We start from the raw sequence: 18,709 nt of genomic DNA on the forward strand, positions 1-18,709 counted from the left end.
TTCAACAATTTAAGTTCACAATTAACCTCTTCGATGATAAGTAACATTAAATCAAATTACAATTTATTTTGTATAGCTTACCATCTGCGGCAGACCTCCAGATTATTGCGGCCAAAAGTAGGAATATTACATATCCTAAAGTAACTTGAAATTTGTTTAACCCCTTAAGGACCAAACTTCTGGAATAAAAGGGAATCATGACATGTCACACATGTCATGTGTCCTTAAGGGGTTAAGCTGAAGATAATCAGACAAGTATATACTGTGTAATTCCAGATCAGTCTCCTTCTTTAATCATTGTAAATAATTGTATTAATACTTGGTGCATTCAGTCAATGTAGAGGTGTAACTAGAAACCACGGGGCCCCAGTGCGAAAATTGCCCCATACACCTACCTTCTACCCCACACGTCCCCCCCCCACACACACATGCAGACAAACAGATACACATGCAGACACATACATACAGAGACCCATTCATACAGACACACGTACAGAAACATGTAGAGACATACACACACATACACTCATATACACACACTCAGACATATACACACATACACTCACAGACACACACACACTCACAGACACTCACAGACACACATACACTTACAGACACATACACTTACAGACACACACACACACTCACAGACACACATACACTTACAGACACACACACATACACTCAGACACACACACTCACAGACAAACACATACAAACACACTCAGACAAACAAACACTTACAGACACATACACATTCAGACACACACATTATTAATATTAAATGTCCACCCAGTCTCCCTACCTGGAGAGCTGGCGTGGATCTGTCCCTGGGGTCCAGTGGGGCTTCAGTCCAGTGGTCGGCAGAGTTCCTGTCAGACGCGGTGAGGGAGCTGTGTTCTCTCTGCTCTGCTCCCTCGCGGCCTGTCTATTGATGCTGGGAGACGGAATATGACGTCATATTCTGTCTCCCGGCATCAGCAAATGGTGTGCGAGGGAATAGAGCAGAGAGAACACAGCTCCCTCGCCACGTCTGGCAGGAACTCTGCTGCCCGCCGGGGGGGATCCATTAGGTGGCCAGTGGGCCACCTCTCGGGCCCCCCTATGACAGGGAGAACACGGAGGGGGCAGCATCTAGGTGGCCCACCGTCGCAGGGGTCGTGGCTGTGGCCAGGCCCCCTGCAGTGAGGGACCGTGGTAGGTACGCCACTGAACCAATTGTAAGTCAACATCCAAATGTTTCCAGAATATTCGGAAAACCTGCTCTTCCGTATATTTAAACACCTTAGCCTGTTCCAAGAAAATGCATGCTTTGATAAAAAAATCCTCCATATTGTCAGAATTGTTTTTTAAATATAGTCCATTTAAATTATGATTTGGTACTATAGTGAGACTGATGCCAAACAGTCAATAACAAATGAGTGTACCAGAACCATGTAAAGAGAGTTTCAAATATTCCTAATGCCCCAGTGGTGTCTCTATGGTAGTATAATTTCCAAAGAAGGAGAGCAGTCAGTGGTCTTGTATCCAATCATGCACTTAAACTTTATTAAAGAACCAGCAGTGTTTTGGTATTCAACCGAGAACTTTATCAAAACAACATACACAACAAGCAAATCACTATAAATAGGAGGAGAACATTCTTTAAAATGTATACTACATTGGAGTAAACACCAGGACATTAGGAATATTTGAAATTCCGAGTGCATGGATCAGGGACTATATAGCGTATATTATGCATTGTAATTTTATATGCAAGCTTTGCAGGTGCAACATCTATGGTCCTTTAATGACAACTGGGCATGACATCATGTTATTACTTTTACATAATTGTGCAGATCATTTGATTGGTAGTAACCTGGCAAATACTACTGAAATCCATACAAAACATGACATTACCTACTGAGCCATTTGACAGTCACCAAACTAATTTGCAGATTTTGAAGCATTCCCAGAGAACTAATACATCAAGTGATCATCTAACATATAACAACTGTAACTTTGGCTTACTATAACACATATAAATTTAGATCATATTTTAAACCATTGTTGTTTTCCGCTGTTAAAACAACTAAGTGCAGATAGCATTTGTTATTTTTTCTTAACTGATTTATGCAGGAGATTGCTGTCAATGTTCCAGATTAAATTTCTCTTTTTCCCGATGACTGCTTTTTATTGAAAGAAAACCAAATTGCATTGTAGATCCAAAGGCAAATGCATTTCATTTGTGCACTATATGATTATATTTGCTTCCTGTAACTGATGCAGAACAGAAAGCCAGTTGTTGAATGCAGCAAATGCCCACAAAGAAGAAATTCTAGCCAAGCTTGGCAACCTCACTGAAATGAATAATGACTCAAATGGAGCTGCGGGACTTTGCTGGAAGGTGAGATTGTACATGAACATTCTGTTGGCGATACTAAATGATCTGATCATATATATCGATTCTCACTACTGTAGAATTTTACTTTGTTGTTTTATAAAGGTGCAGTTTAAAACGTAGATTTTTCTGCTTTTGAAAACTGACATTAATAGGAAGACATAAGTAGGATGTCTGATGATATTAAATGTGAATCATTTAGGCATGTTTACATTTGTTTCAAACCATTTAACAAGGCTGGCCAAGGAATTTCTATGAGCTGGACATGTGGCAGATGTGTCACCATGCAAATGAAACAGAGATGGTATTTCATGAATCTCCTATCTTGTTTTTTGTTTTTCTACTCATCTGACACTCTCTTTGAGATAGGTTGTAAATGTAAGAAAGATTGTGGTATAATTCCTCAGACTGGCGTTTCTGCCCCCCAGTTACTATTCGATTATCTTCTAAATTGCTGTGTTTCGGAGAGATAAAGATTTTTTATGGCTTTCTCACTTGAAGCATCCAGGAAAACCAGAAAAAGGATAACTAACTGGGCATACACAGTAATTTTACCGGGATATTACAAAATCTTTGTTTGTGTGACATTTCCAGAATTACTATTGCTATGGAATCTCAAATCAAAAATGTCACATTTGGCATGCTGTGCTCGGGAAATATATATCAATATGAAATTCATAAAGGCTTTATAATTTAGAATGTTCTTAATAATCAAGGCAGCTTGCATCAATAATCCTGCCTTCAGGTTTCAAATGCTAAATTTTGTTCATTTATATGATGATATTGTGAGGGTTTTTTTTAAGTCTCAGGATCAAAATATAAAATAAAATCTTTATCATTTTTATGGCTTTAAGTTTAAAGGGAAAATAATTGTAATTTCACCTAGTCATAATAATCATCATGATTTGTGATTAAAGGATATTTAGCATTTTAAACACATTTTTTATAATTTGATGTGGTTCCAGGAATGCTCTTTATGTAGGATAATGTGTTCTCTTTTATATTAAATCCAAGGTAGGATTGAATTTTAAATTTTCTTTAAAGTGTTTCCATATTTTCATAGTTTGCAATCAACAGTATACTACTTTTTTGAACACAATTCTAATTGCAGTGCTATTTGCCAAGAATGAATTTAATCCGAAGGATTACAAAGCCCATTTAATGTTGTAAGGTTGAATAAAATATGTTGCACCACAATACACTTACTACCTTTACATTATATTAGGGCTATGATATGTTGTATAATATTGAGGTGGAATTACCGTAATTTTTTATTGAATGGTGTACATTAATGCATTAAAATAATCAATTTTAATAAAGTATTTAACTTTTAACTCCCATTTATAAATATAAACACATTGGCTAAAGAAATGTGCCTTAACCTAGTATATAAATGTTTCTCAGCATATTCTATCATTTAACTACATTATTTGATAAGATGCTGCTTTCTCATTAAACATTGTATTATTTATGCGTACTGATACGAATAAAACATTTACACTTCCAGAACATAAAAAAATGAATTATGGTCATTTAGTTGCAAATAACTTCACAATGAAGGGGTTAATTTCAGTTTTCCTAAACTAGTTAAATCAATTCAATTGAACTTACAAGTGAATGTGGAAACCATAATAGCACTCCAGGTTTCTCTGTAGCCTTGCTAGCATGATACACTCGATATGGTGCACATGGGTTTACAATGTTTTTGGCAAAGTACTTTCACATTTACCATTTTTTCCTTTAATCCTGTTAAATACATACCCTGAACAAAAATATAAACGCAAAACTTGTATTTTTTCCCCATTTTTCATAAGCTAAACTTAAACATCTAAGACTTTTTCTATGTACACAAAAGGCCTATTTCTCTCAAATATTGTTCACAAATCCGTCTAAATCTGTGTTAGTGAGCACTTCTCCTTTGCCGAGACAATCCATCCACCTCACAGGTGTGGCATATCAAGATGCTGATTAGACAGCATGATTATTGCACAGGTGTGCCTTAGGCTGGCCACAATAAAAGGCAACTCTAAAATGTGCAGTTTTATCACAAAGCACAATGCCACAAATGTTGCAAGTTTTGAAGGAGCGTGCAATTGGCATGCTGAATGTGCAGGAATGTCCACCAGAGCTGTTGCCCGTGAATTGAATGTTCATTTCTCTACCATAAGCCGTCTACATAGGCATTTCAGAGAATTTGGCATTACATCCAACCAGCCTCACAACCGCAGATCACGTGTAACCACACCAGCCCAGGACCTCCACATCCAGCATCTTCACCTCCAAGATCGTCTGAGACCGGCCACCCGGACAGATGCTGCAACAATCGGTTTGCATAACCAAAGAATTTCTGCACACACTGTCAGAAACCATCCCAGGGAAGCTCATCTGTATGCTTGTCGTCCCCATCGGGGTCTCGACTTGACTGCAGTTCATCATCGTAACTGACTTGAGTGGGCAAATGCTCACATTCAGATAGCAGACAGCGTGTATGGTGCCATGTGGGTGAGCGGTTTGCTGATGTCAACCTTGTGGATCAAGTGGCCCATGGTGGCGGTGGGGTTATGGTATGGGCAGGCATATGTTATGGACAACAAACACAGGTACATTTTATTGATGGCATTTTAAATGCACAGAGATACTATGAAGAGATCCTGAGGCACATTGTTGTGCCATTCATCCACGACCATCACCTCATGTTGCAGGATGATAATGCACGGCCCCATGTTGCAAGGATCTATACACAATTCCTGGAAGCTGGAAACATTCCAGTTCTTGCAGTTGGACCAACATTCCACAGGCCACAATCAGCAACCTAATCAGCTCTATGCGAAGGATATGTGTTGCACAGCGTCAGGCAAATGGTGGTCACACCAGATATTGACTGGTTTTTGGGCACCCGCTGTCACCCCAATACAGTAAAACTGCACATTTAAGAGTTGCCTTTTATTGTGGCCAGTCTAAGGCACACCTGTGCAATAATCATGCTGTCTAATCAGCATCTTGATATGCCACACCTGTGAGGTGGGTGGATTATCTCGGCAGGGGAAAAGTGCTCACTAACACAGATTTAGACAGATTTGTGAAAAATATTTGAGGGAAATAGGCCTTTTGTGTACATAGAAAAAGTCTTAGATCTTTCAGTTCGGCTCATGAAAAATGGGGGCAAAACCAAAAGTGTTGTGTTTATAATTTTGTTGAGTGTACATACATACAAACGAACAAACAAACAAACAAAGCAATCAGAAAAGAAACATAAATATAAAGTCTGAATTTATGACCATAACCCAAAAGATATAGAACAGATGCTGGAATTTTAAATGTATGTATCATTTTATGCTACCATGTAAAAAAACACTGAAAGGAACACTATAGTGTCAGGAATGCAAACATGTATTCTTGGCACTATAGCGTTAAACTATTTAGATGCCTGGCCCACATTGTATTACATGGCAAAGGTAATTTTTGTCATTTTTTTCCCACGCCGTGCCCATCTCGCTGTGGCTGGCCAATCATGATGATCTCAGCCAATCCAATGCTTTCCCATAGCATGGAGATGCTGAACGTCAGTGCTGCACATAGTGATAGGAAGCACCTCTAGTGGCTGTCTAAGTGACTGTAGGTGTTACTAGGCAGCTATGTAAACACTACCCTTTCTCTAAAAAGGCAGTGTTTACTGTTAAAAGCCTGTAGGAATAGACTATAAACACCAGAAAGTCTACATTAAGTCTACATTAAGTTGTAGTGGTTCTGGTGACTATAGTGTCCCTTTAAATGACATATGACATGGGGTTTTGACTTATAAAACCTTGACCTACATACAGATAAATATTACCTAAATGCAGATGTGTGAAAAAAAAAACTCCATATATTGTCCTGACCAGCCTAGCGAAAAGAGCATTCTTAACCGCTTAAGACCGCAGGGCGTTCTATGCCGTCCCTATTTTGATGGCTCTAAATGCCGCAGGGCGGCATAGAACGCCCTGCGATCTTATGTACTTAACCGGTCGCCGGCGATTCCACGCCGGCAATCGCGGTATGGGGACTTACCTGGGAGCCCAGGGAGTCCCCCTCCATCCTCTTTGGCCCCCCTGGGCCATGTGATCGCAAGGTCCTTGCGAGGACCTCGCGATCACATGGACGGCATAGCCGTCCAAGGCATTGCCAGCAGGGGGAGTGCCTGTAATGACAGATACTCCCCCTGCTGTCTGAAAATAAAATAAAACAGTTTAAAACAGTGTAAAAATAAATAATATATACTTAGATCATATATATTTATTATATATATATGATCTAAGTATATATATATATATATATATATATACAAAATATACATATATATAACATATATATATATATATATATATATATATATATATACAAAAATTATATATATATATATACAAACATATATATATATATACAAAAAATGATGGGAGTTGCACTCCAGCCTTCCCTCAGTGTTTTGCCCGGTGCTCAGCTGCACAAGTATACAACATATGAAAAAAGCTAGCACTCAAGGACTTCAATAGGTAAAAAGTAAAAAACCTTTTATTCCAGTGTGTCAAAAAGCAGGGTCGACGTTTCAGTCCACCGTTGTGAACTTTCTTCAGGACATCAACAGAAAGTTCACAACGGTGGACTGAAACGTCGACACACTGGAATAAAAGGTTTTTTACTTTTTACCTATTGAAGTCCTTGAGTGCTAGTTTTTTTCATATGATATATATATATATATATATATATATATATATACACACATATACACACGTACACATAAATACACATACACTGTCTAAGTGTATTTTAATATTATTATATACATAATTATATATATATATATATATATATATTAATATTAATATCAAAATACACATACAATGATATTGATTAAATATATATATATCATTTTCATTATATATATATATATATATATATACTTATAAAAAATAAATAAATATGTAAATACGTTAAAAAATAAAATTACAAAAATAATAAAAATATGTGTAATTTTGTTCTAACTGTATTTTAAAATTAATATATATATATATATATATATTGATATCAGAATACATGTAGAACGAAATAATATATATATATATATATATATCTATACATAAGTATATACGTATATATTACTATATATACCTATATATAACTAAAAATATATTTTAAAATGTATATATATATATATATATACATATATATATATATATATATATATATATATATATATATATATATATTAATTATACGCATATATTTATGTAATCATTTTACATAATTAGGTCATTTTTGTAATTCCAATTTGCAGGACCTGACTGACAACCCAGGCCAAAAGTTCAGGGAATTTAATTTGCTAGCACTATATTTAACCCTGTAACTTTCCAAGACACCATAAAACCTGTACATGGGGGTGGGGGGTACTCGGAAGACTTCGCTGAACACAAATATTAGTGTTTCAAAACAGTAAAATGTATTACAGTGACAGTGAAATCTTTTGCATTTTTCACACACAAATGGCACTAACACTAACGATATAATTGTTATAATACGTTTTACTGTTTTGAAACACTAATATTTGTGTTCAGCGAAGTCTCCCGAGTATAACAGTACCCCTCATGTACAGGTTTTATGGTGTTTTCAAAAGTTACAGAGTCAAATATAAGGCTTGCGTTTCAGTTTTTTCACATTCAAATTCGCCTGGTTGGTTATGTTGCCTTTGAGACTGTACGGTAGCCTAGGAATGAAAATTTGCAATAGTAGACAACTCAGGGTATTGCAAATGGAGTATGTTTAGTCTTTTTTAGTAGCCACTTAGTCACAAACACTGGCCAAAATTGGTGTTCAAATTAGTTTTTTGCATTTTCAAATATTAACACTAAATTTGGCCAGTGTTTGTTACCAAGTGGCTACTAAAAAAGACTGGACATACCCCATTTGCAACACTTTGGGTTGTCTACTTTTGCAGATGGTATGCCATCATGGGGGTAATTCTTATTCCTGGGCTACCATATGGTCTCAACGGCAACCGAACCAATCTCGTGAATTTCAATGTGAAGAAACTGAAAAATGTAACACACTATATTTGACCCTGTAACTTCCCAAAACACCATAAAACCTGTACATAGGGGGTACTGCTTTACACATGAGACATCTCTGAATACAAATATGTGTATTTTATTGCAGTAAAAACAAACAGTATTTTGATATTCACAGTTAAAATGTCACGTAGAACTAAGAAAATTAAAACAAATATCTTATTTTATCCCATTTTTTAATGTTTTATTCATATTAAATTATGTTCCATACCTAAATATTTGATGTTAAATGAAAGCCCGGTTTCCCCTGAATAAAATGATATATAATAAGTGTGGGTACATTTAATATGAAAAAGGTTAATTACGGTTGGACAGACATATAGCGCAAATGCTAGGTTTTGTTTACGTTTTGTTTTGATCACAACTTGTACATTTGGCTGCGGTCATAAGGGGTTAAAAGAGACAAACCTTTTAAAATCCTAGAAAAACATATGCACACCAAAATAGTTCCTTCAAGCACAACTGTATTAAAAGTGCCACTAAGTTAAATTACTGAAAAAAAACAAAAAAAAAACCTAATATGATTAACTGTATAATGAGCCTCCTATAATCTCATCTATTAATCAGGAGAAAGTCTCATCATTCCTTCTACACCCTATATGTGCTGGGATTTGACATAACCACTAATATGGGTCAGCCTTACAAATATAATGCTAGAAAATAGCCTTTTCTAAACTTAAGATGCCCAGTCTACACAAGTAGACTAAAATTAAGCATTCCTTACTTCTCTGTTTTTTTTTTATAAAATCTAAATTATAAAAAGTAAGATATTTTATCATTTTTTTACCCAGTGAAATAGACATTACTCAAAGTAAAATAAAAAAATAAAAACCTGTGTTGATTTGTTCTAAACTTGCGCATGTTGAAAAATAATAGTTTCGGCTGAACCACTTCGCCTGACAATATATATTTTTTTCAGGACTGCAAAATTTCAGTCATATGGTGGTTCAGTGCGACTGAGTTTTGTTAACAAAAAAAGATTCAGGAAGACGAATTAGATGACACAAAATGGAGCGAAAATACTGCAAAATATATACTTAGTATAACCATATGCTCCTGCCATTGAGTCACAGATCATGGTAGAAAAAAGTAACCAATAGAGGGAAAAAGAGAAATTGCAGTAAAAACAACCTATATTTATATATCATGAATTTATAAATATAATATGGACAGTCATGGACAGTGAACTGCAGTTCGTAATAAAACATATCTCCAAGTGTAATCTGGTCTAATAATATATTTTGAACATCAGATTTTGCCTCACTGCCCTCCTGAGGCTCTCAACTTAACCTTGCTGAGACTGCCTCATATTTTCTTAGTTGAGCCATTTCTAAACTGTTCTGGCCCCATAAGTTTATTGAACTACTTCCTTACTGCAAGTATTTTTAATTATTTTGTATATTTTTGTGTACCACAATGTAGTTTTTTTTTTATTTGTAGTTTAATCACAGATGTCAAGTATTCATAGAGGTCAACAGGTGTTTTTTATTCTGCAGGATTGTATATATTTCCTTACTCTTTCTGCAGATTTCATCATATAGGTAGCAGTGATGCAATTTTGAAATAAAGCCCGATACAGCCAACTAAATCTTTCTATAATTCTGGTTTAGATTCCTCAGTGATTTTATGTTCCCCCACTTTAGATTGTACCTCCTAGTGGTACTTTATTTGCTTGAATACTCTGGCTTCTGAGTATCTTCAATCTGACAAACTATTGTCAAACTTCTTATTAACTTATTACTTCTTATTAACTTATTCTTAACTGTACCAGCACATTTATATTAATTTTTTGGGGATATTTACTGCTTACTGACTTAAGCTATGATTGTCATTCTCCACATTCCAAATAAAAAATATAATATCTAATATTATATTCTCGTGTCTATTAGAGCATGTAAAAGGAAATAGTTGATCAATTTTCTCACTCGAAGGTTCGCTCAACTCGCCACTGTTTAATTCTTCTTCATCAGTTGCTCACGTTCTTGGCAGCCCTATTTACAAAGAGTATAAAATGGTAGATCTACAGAAGATCAGATACTCTTGATCTGCATAAGTTTTCTTGTGCATCTACAATTATAGACCAAAAACATCTTTTGTGCTTCTGAAGATAAGATGTATTTTCCGATCAACTTTTATCAATGATGACTGATAGGAAATGAAAATGAAGTTCAATCCATTAACACTTTTTGCAAGCATTAGACTCATATATAAGACAAAGCATTATTGGCATTTATATAGGGCCAACTTATTATACAGAGCATTACAGTATTAAGGGGGAATAAATGAGACAATCTATTACAAATGTTGACAGAGCAATAGCTTGGTGAGGACCCTGCTAAAACAAGCTTACAATCTACCATTGTATGCACAGCTTTCAATGAAATTCAATGAAAACATCAAAAGGGATAGTATTGCTTTTAAAAAAATAATCTAATTTTTATGCAGAATTTTACTCTGGTGGTCCTATTTGTGAATTTATTGCTAGTGAAGTGGTTAAGAGTGTAACACACGTAGGATCTAGCAGATGTGCCAATGTTCTCTTCGACAAGTACTTTTTAGGGTGATTTTGAAAATGTCCATAATATTAATAGCAACGTAATATGTTGCTAGTTATCTAATAAAAGCATATGACATGATTTAAGCAATGATTGCAAGCAGAGCACTGCCTCATTACAACAGAAAACAAAGTACATATGAGGAGGAGAAGTTAATTGGGCGATATACAAACTACAATAAGAAATAAGTGAAGATTTTAAAGGCTTATACATTTTTAACAGTCTCAATCTTAACATATAAACAACTAGTGGAGAAGGATTTCATTACTGGTGTTATATATATGTGTATGAATGTATCAATAGAAATAAAAAAAAATCCAATATATATATATATATATATATATATATATATATATATATATATATATATATATATATATATATATATTAGTTTTTATTTCTATTGATACATTCAGGTTAATGTTGCAGCTATTTTGTTTCCACATGTAACATTTTTATTTTTCTTAACAAAAAGTGAATTATTTATGTGGTAATTGTATAGAATAATTATTTTCAGAAAGAAAATCATTTTATGTTTATTGTGCTCTGATTCTATCTGTTAAAAAAATGTTGTTTTAAAAACAGATGCCTTATACTTACGTTTTTGCTGCTACTATTTTTCTCACAACAATTTTTTTAAATTTTTTTAACTAAAATTAAACCTGTCATTTATAAGGCTGTCTACCATTCCAGTTCTTGGAGGTACACAGTTGTTATTATTTTACATTTGTAGCACTCCATCCCCTTGCCAGGCAATCCTTTGATGTCCAAATTTTGGAATGTTGTCAAGTGGGACATGCTTGCTCTGGGAATAGCACCATGAGGAAGAGCAGGATGCAGTGTTCTCTTGCCTGCTCCCACCTATAACTTGATTTTCAACATAGAGTCTTTGCCAAGGACTGATTGACAAGTGATGAAATTATAGATATTACCGTATTTATCGGCGTATAACACGCCCCGGCGTATAACACGCACCTCATTTCCAGAAGGAAATTCCAGGAAATTTCCACCTCTCCCATAGTATTCCCCCCCCTCATCCCATAGTGTTCCCCCCCCTTTCCATAGTAATCTCCCCCCCTCCCATAGTATTCTCTCCCCCCTCCCATAGTATTCTCTCCCCCCTCCCATAGTATTCTCTTCCCCCTCCCATAGTATTCCCCCCCATAATATTCTCTCCCCCCTCCCATAGTATTCTCCCCCCCCATAGTATTCTCCACCCCCCATAGTGTGTCCCCCCCCCCTCCCATAGTGTCCCCTAGTGCACTTTCCCTCTGTCCCATATTTACTTACCTGTCTTGAAGCGTGGGCCGGCTTCACAGCGCGCACCGCGGAACTGGAACTTAAATTTCAGGTTCCGGTTTCCGGCGGGACTGAAAGGAAGTGTGCACACAATAGTGTGCACACTTCCTTTCAGTCCCGCCGGAAACCGGAACCTGAAATTTAAGTTCCAGTACCGGCGGGACTGAAAGGAAGTGTGCACACAATAGTGTGCACACTTCCTTTCAGTCCCCCTGGAAACCGGAACCTGAAATTTAAGTTCCAGTTCCGCGGTGCGCGCTGTGAAGCCGGCCCACGCTTCAAGACAGGTAAGTAAATGTAGGATATCGGCGTATAACACGCACCCATGATTTTCTCCCTATTTTCAGGGAGAAAAAGTGCGTGTTATACGCCGATAAATACGGTATTTTAAATATAAATGTCTCACAAACTATGAACTTGCAAACATTTTGATATCACATTGTACATGTGCTCTTTCAATAGAATGAAAGTGAACATACTCATGTCATGTACTCATTAAATTAAAAGCAAACCAAGTAAAATAATGCAATTCAATTTAATACCTTAACACAAAAGCCATTTTTGCACTTTTTACTGTTTGTGTTCAAAGGCAATTTGCATATCGGTCAATTATTGCACCAACACATATTATATACCATTTTTTAGAAAGCAAAAATGGCTTTAATTTGATGTCACATATACATAGATACATTCTCATTAATTTAAAAAAAAAAGCCAAACAATGGGAAAAACAAAAACAAATTTTTTCCCCATGATTTTGGCACTAATAATGTTCAATAATATTTCCAACTTACGTAAAGTAATTCAAAATAAATTCATTTATGTGTTTTGATTTATAGACTAGATAATATGTGTAGTATTTTAGCTTATTTTGAAAGTTACAAGACACAAAATACAAGGATTAAATAAAATTTCAATGTGAAACTATTTTAGAAGTTGGTATGTTTGTCTTGTAGGTTTAGTAGCCATCACAGAAAACAAAATTGCCACAGAAAAGTATATATTTATATAAAGTAGATATCACAGGATATTTACCTAAGGTTATTTTGACACTTTTAACTTAGCCATTTTACTGGCAATCTCTGCTAAATATTGGGGTAAAATTATGTTTTTTCTCTATTTTGGCATATACACATATAACAAGGTTTTTGTAATGTGTATTTCATAAAGCTGGTGTGTGCTATTCCTGCCCATATTGTGTTCAGTTACATCTGCTGAGTATAACAATACCCCTATTGCATGCATTTGGCACTATTCTGTGAATCTACAATGTCATATAAGAGACAATGCTATTTCAGTTTCTATAGTTAGAATTTTCATAGATGGATTTGACGATCCTATGTCTCATTTTAGGGTATTACAGCAGTTTGACTATTCAAATAAACCCACAAAGGGCTTTCATTTGATAAAACAGATACCCCGGGGTATCTTATATGGCATATATTGTGCCTTAACTTGTTACCATTTTCTCACCAATCTATGCCAATGTTTGTGGTGAGGGGAAAAAATTGCATTTTGCATTTTTGCAGGGTATTTCTTACACTTGATATGTGCCACTGTCATAAAATCCCCCAAATCATGCTCAGTTACATCTTCTGAGTAAAACAATATGCCCAATGTATGACTTAGACACTATTTTATGAAGTTAGAGTGCTGTAAAAGAGACAAGTTCAGGTTTTTACGTGTGAATTTTCATGGAGGGTTTTGATGCATCTGTGCCCCACTTTGGAGCAGTTTAGCAGGCTACATATTCCAACTATACCATAAAGGCATACCATTTCTTAAAGAAGACACTCCAAGGTAATTCAAAAGGCATATTTTGAACCTTAGCATGGGACAATTTTTTAGCTATTTTGCACCAATATATATATTCAAACTTTGAATTTGTACGCTGTGTCCATGTCCCATTTTGGAATATTTTAGCAGGCTATATATTCAAACTACAGCATAAAGGCATACCATTTCTTAAAGAAGACATCCCAGTATTTCAAAAGGCATATTTTGAACCTTATAGAAATATACAAAAGAAGGAAACAGCGCTAAATTAGACCAATCCTATAAATAGATAAAGTAGGAGGCAGCAACCTAAAATAGGGTTCCCTCTAAGCCCTATGAACAAAGGTAATATACAAGACAAAACAGAAGAAGGTTGCGCCAAAGCTGACTAAAGTGCAGCTAGAGAATGAACAAAGTCCAAAGTGTAGGTGGTGCCAAATCAAAGTCTTTACTCTTTTAAACTATTTTTTTACTTTTTAAAATTTGTTTTTAAACTTTTTATAGAAACTTTTTTTTACCGTTAACCCCTAACTAGCACTAGGCAGCACTAACAGTAAATTCCCCAATTTTCCATAACTCCCACCCGTCCCAGCTAGAAAAACCATATCATTCTAAAATATTTAAATAAATGAATAAAATAAATAAAAGTTAACCATCAGTGGTAAAAAAAAAAACAAACAGTTTTTTTAAACGTTATTAAAACATATTTTTTAAAACTTTTTAAAACTTTTAAAGCTTTTTTTATTTTTTATTTTTAAATCAGATGACAGTAAAATGTAGTCCCTGCTGATTTATCACTGTAGTCAGTGATCAATTGGCATGGAAGGGGTTAATATTATTAAAGCAGGGGAAAGAGGGGTGGGATCTAACTTTAACTTTATTTCAAGTTAAAGTTAAATCCCACCCTCTCTTTCCCCTGCTTTAATAAAATTAACCCCTTCAATGCCAACTGATCACTGACTACAGGGAGCGGCGATCTGGGGTTAACTTTAGTAAATGACAGAAATTTTTCGTTAAGGGTCCTTAACGCAAGAACAAGCTTGACAAAAAAGGGGTTGATATATATATATTTGTATTTACTTTTTACATTTTTTATTGCTGTTTAGGGTGGTACAGTGGTAATTGCAATACAGTTTAGAATTGTACGACAAGCATTAAGGTTATATCACAAAGAGCATGTACAGTAATCACTGTGGCATAAGTTGCAGCAAACTTGCACACATACATGTCGGCATTGCCATTCCTGTCTTTTGTTTTTATATATTAATGTATATTGTACACAGTTGACAGGTACAGGTCGTCATACTTCGCCATCAAAATAAAGAACAGGGATACCATAGTCCGGCAGAATTACAGTACATGTATGTTGGTAATACTGTCCAGAGGAGAAGTATTTTAGTTGACATAAGGTTCGGTTTAGTGCAAGTTGGTGTATGCTGGAAGATTTAGGTATCAGCGATTATCGCATGTTAGTGGGTAAGGTGGTGTAAGTAGGGGTGCACAAGAAACATATGTGTGAATTTATCATTTATTGTTATAGATTGGATGGCCGGCTAAACCTCAGCCATTTCAGATACTATTTAAATGTCTGCGTGGTGTGAAAGATAAGATACCCAAGGGCCACTATGTTCTGAAAACGTCTTTGCTTAGTCGTCTTGGAGGTCATGCTCTTCATTGGTCCAAAGTACAGAATCAACAATGGTCTGAAACAACTCTGCCAGTATATCATAATGGGAGATTCTATGATGTGGAAATCACCGTAAATCAGAGCGTGCATACAGTAAGTGATTATCTGTGTGCAAAATAGATCACATTAATTTATTTAGCACATTACTTGATGCGTTGATAATTTATGATGCAATTGTTACTAGGTTACTGATTTTTTTGCAGCTAGACAAAAAACAAACATGAATCCTACCTAGTACATTAATCAAGTAGAAAAATAAAGAAATTAAACATTTTGGAATTTTGTAACGGATTTAAAGGTTTCTGCACATGGAGATGGCATGGAGAAAAGTGGGTGGTGTTTAAATATGATGTTTGTCTTCAATAAAAATGTGGGCTTGGTTCTCTTAGAAGAATAGGGTTTTACTTTACTTCCTGAATGTAAAATTTCCCACTGATGTCAATGGAGGCAATACTGTTTTTTTATGAGATATACTCTTCCTTGCGGGTAAAGTGTCCTATATTCATGCCACAATATATCCACATGGTTACATGGCAGTCACGAATATGAACATTAGGCTTTTACCCAGTTGAACAAGTTCTCTTGTTTTGTATAAATAATGGATTATGCTAATAATTGAAGAGTCCATCACCAATATCTACACTCTAGATCCAATTTAAAAAAAAATACCTTCTGATTTCAGGATTCTTAACCTTTATTTGTAGTGACCTAATTCATGCATATGGCTTGCTAACCAGTTTTTCCAGTTATGAAACTATATCAGAAACCCTCTTATATGGTTTTCAAAGGATAATATTTTGGGATACATAATATAATACATGATATATTTTTTTATATTTGAATATTTTGAAATAATTATTTTAAATTTATAATTATTAATAACATATTTCATTGTTTTGGATAAGCATTTCAAATTATGTGATATATTTGGTTAATATATTTGGCTACTCTTTTATAATTATTTAATATTTTGCTAAATTGTTTTGATATATTTTTTAGAAATTATATATTTTTTATATTTGAATGTATTTTTTAACTGCATAAAAAATATTAAATCATTTGAAAAGCTTATCCAAAAATATTAAATTTGAGAAAATATGTTGTGCTTATTCCAACCAGTGGGCACGTAGTGAAATAGCCAGACAAATCAATTTTGAGTCTCAACCCAAGGGTTAAAAGTATTTTTTTAATAAAGTGTATGATTAATTCAGGATTTATAAAAATTGTGCAGTGTCCATTCGATACATAGTACTTTCATAGGAGGTAGAAGATACAAGTAGTAATAAATAGTCTTATAAAAAATATTAATCTAGATCTTGATGCCACAGTTATATTAAGACTAATTACAAAATTCCCTTTTCTGGGGAAGACAAATTAGAAGCTTCCCATTTGTCAACCAATTCCATCAAGGACCTATTCCAGACAGTACCATTTTATTAAGACGGTAATGGTAGGAGCAATTATCAGCTTGCTCATTGCAAGAGATGGCTTTGAGAGTTAAGTCCCAATCCTGCCAGACCTCTCTGTTACTTGAAAACATAGTTCTTGATAATATTAATAATGTATTTGTGTACTCTCACTTAGACTACCACAATAAATTATATCTGGTGGCTTTCAGGGAAAGGGAAAAAAATCACAATGGGGGAGGTTTATCAAAGTGTTTCAGACAGTTTTGTGCTTTTTTGGTGTTTTTTGTTTGGTGCACTTTATTACATCTATTGGGATTTTCCATGTTACTTTTATTGTGCCCTCTCAATTTAGAGACTTAAAATAAAAGAGACTATTCAGAGTATTTTAATAAATCTTGCCTATTGTGTGCAGAAGGTGTACAAGGCTGGGTTCAGCTTACTAACTAGTAAAGCTACACTAGTTGCTTTACCATGGCAAATGCATAACCAAGTTATGAAGCTTTGAAGCTTTGAAGCGCTACACAGGAAGGGTCCAAGCTATCTCAAATAACGCCCAAATAATTTAATTCAACCAATAATTAATTCAAACCCTCGAAAATCAAGAGTCCATTTAATAATATGTGGTGCTCAAGCTTGTTACTTCAATTCTATAGAACTATCTTTGTTGCCATGCAGCTTCTTTCAAATGCATATATTTAATAGGATACTGAATAACCACACCACTTTCTCAAGCATTTAGCTATAGTAGTTAGTTTGCTAGAAGGGTTCTGGTGCCTACCCACAGTAAGTAGTCAACTAATTTCAAATGGTTTGACAACTAATTTGGAGTCCACTTTGTGGCGGTCGTATCTACCTCTGCTACTGGAAGTTCCCTGTAGTGCACTAAACCCTGCACTAACACTCTCAGCCAATGAGGCCAAAAGGCTGTGATTGGCACTGACACACTACATAATTTGGGAAGGCGTCAGGGCACCCCAGGCAACACAACCACTAAAGTGGGCTGTAGAGGTTACAATCTTGACATATTCCTTTAATACCACTCATCTCCACACTACTACTATGAAAAAAACAAACTATGCATCACTTTGAGTTAGACTACAAGAAATAAACTATGTAAACTTCTATTGTTTCATGACACCATAAGGAGTTTTGTGGATCAGGTAGAACCAGGATGGGCGCCAAGGTGAATCATTGTTTTATTTGCTTTATTATGTCAAAGGCCCTCTGTACTTTGTTGCTGTTCTGGTAACATTTTCTCTTTTAAGTTAATGCCATAATAGTTTGGAACACATAGGAGAATATCTTGAAAGTAAAGTTTATGAATCTTGCAAACTACAACAGTGCTAGAATATTAAAACAAGTAGAAGAAACCCTTATAAAAGAATACGGATAAAGAAACATTTTTGCTAATCAAAAAAAAAAAAGTCAGCAACACTTTTGGAAGTATAGCATATTGCTATAGTACTATAATGCATATTTAGAAGAGTCAATAGCAGTATTATCAG

General features: G+C 35.0%; 1 protein-coding gene across 1 annotated transcript in view; it reads left to right on the top strand.

Annotated features, from left to right (window-relative positions):
- Positions 1-18,709, top strand: part of LOC134609385 (uncharacterized) — a 180,543-nt gene that overhangs the window by 152,936 nt on the left and 8,898 nt on the right. The window contains exons 6-7 of the mRNA XM_063453061.1: positions 2,269-2,386; positions 15,649-15,888. Coding sequence (XP_063309131.1) covers positions 2,269-2,386; positions 15,649-15,888 — 358 coding nt within the window. The remainder of the gene's footprint in view (positions 1-2,268; positions 2,387-15,648; positions 15,889-18,709) is intronic.

Source organism: Pelobates fuscus, chromosome 4 (assembly GCF_036172605.1).
Source record: "Pelobates fuscus isolate aPelFus1 chromosome 4, aPelFus1.pri, whole genome shotgun sequence".
Classification (NCBI taxonomy): Eukaryota; Metazoa; Chordata; class Amphibia; order Anura; family Pelobatidae; genus Pelobates; species Pelobates fuscus.